This window comes from Mesoplodon mirus (assembly GCF_964341445.2).
Source record: "Mesoplodon mirus genome assembly, chromosome: 4".
NCBI classification, from domain to species: domain Eukaryota; kingdom Metazoa; phylum Chordata; class Mammalia; order Artiodactyla; family Ziphiidae; genus Mesoplodon; species Mesoplodon mirus.
The window spans coordinates 128095145-128102525 of record NC_138979.1 but is presented as its reverse complement, the minus strand read 5'-3'; the positions used below and the strand labels follow the sequence as shown (position 1 = coordinate 128102525).

At 42.9% G+C, this 7381-nt stretch overlaps 1 protein-coding gene across 1 annotated transcript; it reads left to right on the top strand.

The window, feature by feature from the left end:
- Positions 1–4656: 4656 nt before the first annotated feature.
- Positions 4657–6612, top strand: CLEC14A (C-type lectin domain containing 14A). Its single transcript, XM_082617171.1, has one exon. It carries the CDS (start codon positions 4718–4720, stop codon positions 6188–6190), a length of 1473 nt encoding a protein of 490 aa, XP_082473297.1. The 5' UTR covers positions 4657–4717; the 3' UTR covers positions 6191–6612.
- Positions 6613–7381: the final 769 nt, after the last annotated feature.

The window sequence follows — 7381 nt, the reverse complement described above, 5'->3', positions numbered from 1 at the left end:
AGACAGCAGTTTAAATGAAGGAACTGAAAATTTAATGTTTTTTAAAGTTTCTTGTTTCTGTACTAAACCAAAAGAGTACCTGTCATTGTGACATACATTTCTGAAATGACTGACTGTATATAAATGTATGCAGATGACTTAAAGACAATGCCACCTAAAAGAAGTCTTTACCTATTCAGGTGTATATGAATTTGTTAGGTTATGAGTCTATAGGATCTGTTGGGTTAAGGGTCAAATCATATATCCTGATTTAGAACATGTACATAATGATGATTAGAAGTTGTGTTTCCAGAAAATAAAATTACTAAATTTTATCATTCGTTAAGCACTTCATGGACACTTGAGACTTAGAATTTAAAATTTACTAGTTAAAAATATAAAGATATTGATAATTGATCATTTTGTTAAGGTCCAATATAGTTCTAAAAGGCAAAGAATCTTCACAATTCTTTGTCTCTAGCTTAGATTAGTTTCTGAACGCCGTGTTCTCCTGATGGAATGTTGTCTCCTTTTCAATTTTCTCTGAAGTATTTTTATATATCTTTGGTGAACTCAGAAATATGCTAAGACCCAGATGTTGTTTTCTTTCAACAATAACTGAATTTATTCAGTGAGGATCGACAACTTTATAAATTTATGAGATTACTTGGGATGTGATTAGTGAAATTCTATCTTTTTCCATATTTGTTTCTGACATTTTAAAATTAATAATCAAATGAAAATGTGAACTAAACTTATTTTCCTTATATGTTCTCTCTAGTTCTTTGGATGGGATGACCTTATATAAATGAATGAACAAATAAATACCATACACGATTCCTAATAATAGTACACAGATTGTCTGAAAAGTCTAGAAACATAGGGAAATATTTTATTTATTATGCTTTTTCAGATTAATAATTGGCTTAAATTTAGAAATGTGTTACCTGCAAAAGAATCTGGGGATCAAAGGGAAATATACTGACAATATTTCTTAAAAATATAGCTAGCATCTTAATTTTGTTTAGATTTTACATTTTGGAACTCAGCTGCTCAGAGTTAGATTAATTGTAATTTTTGATTCATGTCATTCATCATTTGTCTAGATAAAGCCACTTTTCTTTATTTTGTTAATTATGTAATTATTGATTTTTTAATAATGGAATAACCACCTACAAAGCCACTATCCAAAACAAAAGCTAGGAGTCTGACAATAGCCCACATCAAATACTATTTCTCCTACTAGTCCATCCTCCTCCTCCTCCCACCCACCCAAAGGATCCATCATCACCCATTGTTCCTTTTATCTCACTGTAGTAACTATTTTTTCCTAAAAAATACACAAATATATATTTAAGAGTTTTTTGTTAATTTTACAAAAAGAATATCAGAATCTGTGTAATTTTTTGGAACTTTTGTCACTTAACATTGTATTGATAAGATTAATTCATATTGCTACTTACAGCTATATTCCATTCATTTTGATTGCTGTATAATATTCACTGAGTGAATGTACCACAGGTTATTTATCTATCATCTATTGCTGGACCTTTGGATTCATTCTGTTTTTTAATATGAGCAGCGCTGCTATCACATCCTTTTATATATCTTCTCTTGTAGGTGTGTAAGTTTCTCTTGAGTATATACCTGGGCATGAAGGTCATGATGGAGTAAAGAGTATGTAAGTGTTCAATTTTAGGAAAAAATAGCAAGCTTTTTCCAAAGTTGTTACTCTCATCTATAACATATAAAAGAGACTGTGGATCCACAGCATTGTTAGCATTTCAAATATTTGGAATCCAGTGGAGATAAAATGGTATCCTATTATGATCATGATAGCATCATTTAAAAATAAAAACATTCTGGGGATAAGGTTTACTTTTGAGATGATCAGAATGTTTTAGAACTAATAGAAGTGATGATTGCCTGACACTGAGAATGTATCAGTACTAAATACCACTGAATTGTACACTTAAAATGGTTAATTTTATGTTATGTGAATTTTACCTCCATTGGAGAAAAAAAAAAAAGGAACACAGGCTCTGGGTTCAGATGCTTGGGTTCATCCTTGCTCATTTGACCACAGGCCAACTACATACATGATCTCTAGATTTCAGTTTTCTTATCTGATAAATAGGTACATAAGTAACGCTAACGTCCAACGGCAGTCATGAGCACTAAACCCATAACTGCCAGAATAAATATTCAATAAAATAAATATTCAATTCAAGTGAGCTGTTAATAAAAAATAATAATAAATAAAAGAGTAATAAAAACAAAAACATTCCTTCATTTCTAGTTTTCTCAGGTATACTATACATTTCAAAATATGTTAGTGGTATATAAGTCAATACAAAATAATTAATTACAAAATGATCTATGTGTTACTTTTGAGCTAATTTTTTTTTTTTTTTTTTTTGACGGAAGACCCAGCAATTAGTTTATTTCAAGGTACTCACAACAGTTTGGGAGAAACACACCATAATGTTTTCCTGGGTGAGGAAATGAGCTAATTTTTTTTTCTAACTCTTCTCTCACATCACTACAGCCATGGCCAGGACTGTAATATGCAGTCATTATGGCCACTGTGTTCTCTTCTAATATCCTACCTCCCTATAGGCAGAATGCCAGGAGGGGAGATCATGTATTTACTTTAAGTTTTTCAAGCATTCATTCTTTCTCTAGAAACCTCACCTCATCTCAAGTGATTTTTAAAATATCTAAGAGGTTTCCACTGACTGCTTAGATTTGTAGAAGGTTTTATTTTATTAAAATATACAGTACCGCATAGACACATTTACAACATGTAGTCATTAGATTGCAAAGGTATATAGAGCTGGCCCAAGTAATTAGGTATTTTTAAAATCCATTTAATTAGATTTCTAGATTTTCATGTTCCTTTTTCATATGTCATTAACTTAATTTAAATGCAGAGTCATGTTTAAGGTGATTCTCTGGCATCTGTAATGAAGGACTAATGAATGTCGTTTAAATTGGGAAACAGCAAGGGTGTACGAGAGAAATCCTGCTGCAGAACTCCACAGTCAGCCAAAGCAGGGTAAGTGTGATGATGATTCCTGGTGTTTACTATCATCTGTTAAAATACATGGAATTTCCAAGAGGAAAAGAAGAGTGAGAGTAGTGGTGAAAATGAGGTAGGAGCGAACAGATGTGATCCTGAAACCTTCCTTCCCACCCCTCCTCACTAACCTGAACAGTCCAGTCCATACAAGGGAGTTTGAAAGCGTGGTAGGCATTTCCCATGGAGTGGCAACTTTCATTCTGATTACAGATATTTAAAAGCATCATGCATCATGAAGAGGGCTTAGCTGAAACTTTATGTATTTCTGATTGCAACTTATTTGGTCACTGTGAGCCAAGGTAGATAATAATTTTCTAAAATGATGCATATTGTCTAAATTGCTAACAAGAAGATCCTTTCATAGACAGTGCAGTGTTTAACTTTCCTTCCTTTATTCACCTTTAATTCCTCACTGCTTCCAACTGAGTTGAAGTGTTTGCATTAAGACAAAACACCCATTGGAACTGAAGAAATTGACTCACCTGTTTTTTAAGTTGCAGGGTATTTTTTTATGGTATACAATATGCAGTATAATGTAATAAATATTTTAATTTAAGGATATTGAACTCTTGTGTCCCTTAGAGGGGGCTTACAACTCACTGCTACAAATATTGGCACTTAATCATAGAAGAAAATGACATTAAAATAGTTCAAGGATAAAATCACACGTGGGGTGCTTGTTCGCAAACAGGCCATGATCTCATTTATATATGACCTATAAGCTTGAAGAAGTTATGAATCAATATAGTGGTAAGGAAACCTAACATAACAGTTAAGATCTGTGGCCATTATTTTTCATTTAGGCCTGGAAATACATTTCCTTTCCTGAATGAACCAATAAGGCCATTTCAAAGAGAAAGAAATGGAAACGAAAAACAAACGTGTTAAGGCGAGCACTGACCTCAGAAGCAGGCTCTCCCTTTTAAGATACCGGAATGGAACTGTAAGTTCTTTGACCAGAAATTAGCACGCCTGGATCTCCTTCCACAGCACAGAGGAGCAGAGCCGGGAAGAGACTTGTGGTTACGTCGTGCTGCCTCTGGTGGCAAAGGGAGATGCTTCTACTTCTCACAAGGTTTTTTCCACCCCCCACAGTCGCGGGACTGGCGAAGGCTGGAGCCTTCTACACACTGCTGTGAGGCCAACTCCACCACCGCTCCGGACGGAGCACAGTGGGCGCGCGTGGGCGCTCAGCAAGTTCCTCTTCTCCAGCCTTTCCTGCCAGTGTTCACCAAAGTGCTTTGGGATCTGAGGTTGTGAAACTCCCTGAGCAGGGAAAACGATACACTTCTTCCCAGTGGCGATTTTTCTTTCTTTTTCTCCTGCCCTAAACAGGGTGTTTGACCTTCTGGGCGACTGCGTTCCCTGTGCCCTGGCGCCAGCTGTGTTCCTGACCGCAGGGCTGCACGGGGCCTGGCAGAGCTCCGGACACATTTCCTGTTGAGGCCTAAGGGAGGGAAGCTGTTTGCTGCCAGGACCCTGACGGGAATTCTTGGAGACTGAGGGGACGGGCGTGGGGGAGTGGGGGACGGGCGTGGGGGAGTGGGGGACGGGGAGCCAGCTGTGGGGGGCGGTGACCGCGCTCCTGGGATAGCTCCACGCCCTCGGGTGGGTCAGATCCAAGCTGGGAGCAGCCGTGGGCGCTGGGCCTCCAAGATGAGGCCGGCGCTCGCCCTGTGCCTTCTCTGGCAGACGTTCTGGCCCCGGCCCGGCAGTGGAGAGCACCCCACTGCCGACCGCGCGGGCTGCTCGGCTTCGGGGGCCTGCTACAGCCTGCACCACGCTACCTTCAAGCGGCAGGAGGCCGAAGAGGCCTGCAGCCTGCGCGGCGGGGCGCTCAGCACGGTGCGCGGGGACGCCGAGCTCCGCGCGGTGGTCGCGCTTCTGCGGGCGGGCCCGGGGCCCGGAGGGGGCTCCAAAGACCTTCTCTTCTGGGTGGCGCTGGAGCGCAGGCGATCCAACTGCACCCTGGAGAATGAGCCGTTGCGGGGTTTCTCCTGGTTGTCCCCCGACGTCGGCGGGTCCGAAAGCGACACGCTGCAGTGGGTGGAGGAGCCCCAACGCTCCTGCACCGCTCGGAGCTGCGCGGGACTCCAGGCCACCCGGGGAATCGAGCCCGCAGGCTGGAAGGAGATGCGATGCCACCAGCGCGCCAACGGCTATCTGTGCAAGTACCAGTTCGAGGGCTTGTGCCCCGCACCGCGCCCGGGGGCCGCTTCTGACTTGAGCTACCGCGCGCCTTTCCAGCTGTACAGCGCGGCACTGGACTTCAGTCCCCCCGGGACCGAGGTGAGTGCGTTCTGCCCCGGGCAGCTCTCCGTCACGGCCACCTGCACCTCGGACGAGGTCGGCGCGCGCTGGGACGGGATACCCTCCGGGGCTGTGCTCTGTCCCTGTCCCGGAAAGTACCTCCGTGCTGGCAAATGCGTGGAGCTCCCTGACTGCCTAAACGACTTGGGAGGCTTTGCTTGCGAGTGTGCTGCGGGCTTCGTGCTAGGGAAAGACGGACGCTCTTGTGTAACCAATGGGGAAGGACAGCCGGCCCCTGGGGGGACCAAGGTGCCCACCTGGCACCCGCCAGCCCCTGCAGCCAGCCCCATGCCGAAGGGAACGTGGTCACCCAGTGTCCGGGAGAAGCCAGGAGAGATACCCCATGCCCCTGGACAAGGCAGTTCAGCAACATCTATTCCCGAGATTCCTCGGTGGGGATCACAGGGCACGATATCTACTCTTCAAATATCCCCTCAAACAGAGGCAAAGGCCGACATCAACTCTTCAGGAAGCGTGATTCCCAAGTTTAATTCCACGTCTTCCTCTGACAATCCCCAGGCTTTCGATTCTTCCACCGTGGTCTTCATACTTGTGAGCATAGCAGTAGTAGTGTTGGTGATATTGACCGTGACAGTGCTGGGGCTTTTCAAACTCTGCTTCCACAAGAGCCCTTCCCCTCGGCCAAGAAAGGGGCCTTTGGCTTCCCCGGGCATGGAGAGTGATGCTGAGGCCGCTGCTCTGAGCTCCAGTTCTACACATTGCACAGACAATGGGGTGAAGGTCGGAGATTGTGGTCTACGGGACAGAGTAGAGGGAGCCTCGTTGGCGGGGTCCTCTCTTGGCTCTGGTGACACATAGGGAAACGGGACAGTGACCACTTGTTGTGAGCAGTTTTTCACTTTCAGTGAAAAGGGAAAAGGAAAAGAGCAACTTACTTGTGGGACTGACAATTCCTAAAGAAATTCCCCTTCCCCTAAATTCCCTCTTCTCCACTGAGGAGCCACATCTGAACTGGACACTCCTTCCCTGAAGATGGAGGAAATGGAAGTGCCTAAGGGTGGTAGTGCGGGGCCTGGATCCTACTGGGGAGAGGTATTTTCTTGTGTTTATTCTGGGGAATTTGGAGAGGTGATTGAACTTTTCAGGACATTGGAAGCAAATAGAGAATTTTTTTAATTTTATTTTTTACCAAATGGAAAGGAAAACTTCTGTCTACATTGTTCAGGCTGGGAGTATATTGGTTTGAAATTCCCAGGCAAAAAATAAAGGATTGTTAATAACCCAGACTCAAATATCATTGGTTTCCTGGAGGAGTAATTATTCAGGAAGAACTGCCGAGGGGCATGTTGGGAATAGGAACAAGAGCACCTCCTGCTTATAGGTGGAGCGGGAAAGTCCTTGGAATGAGGAGTAGATCTTTAAGAACTTTTTCCTTGGTTCTTTTATACTTTACTTTCAAAGTCATTGTTACTTGTGTGCCCTGCTATAAATCCAAACTGTAGTGTTGCCAGAGTTGCTGGCTCTGGAAGCAAATTATAGTTGACCACCAATTCAAGGGTTTACTGTGTGTCCTTGCTTAAGGAAACAAATGATTTGTGTTTTCCTCTTCCAATGTTTCTGCTCTCCAGTGTAACGACCTCCCCAACCATATAGCCCTCTCCTAAACATCAGGATGCAGATCCTCACCTCCAATTATGGCAATGTTAATTTTCAATTAAAACAGTAATGCTGAGTACTGATTTGAAATCTTCTGGGTACATTAAAGCAAAAGTAAGCTGGATTTCCTCCAAAGTTGCTAGGTTCTTGTGCACTGTTTAACCCATGGAAAAATTTGAATTCCAAACGATTTCCTCCCCCCCCCCCTTAATAAAAATGTGTGCAGTGACCATACCTGCCCATCCTGGAAGGATAGGTTCACAAGGTTCTACATGGGCAAAGGCATTAGGTAAACAGCTTTCCATAGGAATTAATAGTATAAGAAATAAGTGGAAAATACAAATATCTATCATCCCATTATGACTTGGGGTATTAGAAAGTTATCTAAATGGA

Coding starts and splice junctions, on each gene's coding strand:
- CLEC14A (XM_082617171.1), top strand. CDS start 4,718: ATGAGGCCGGCGCTCGCCCTGTGCCTTCTCTGGCAGACGTTCTGGCCC.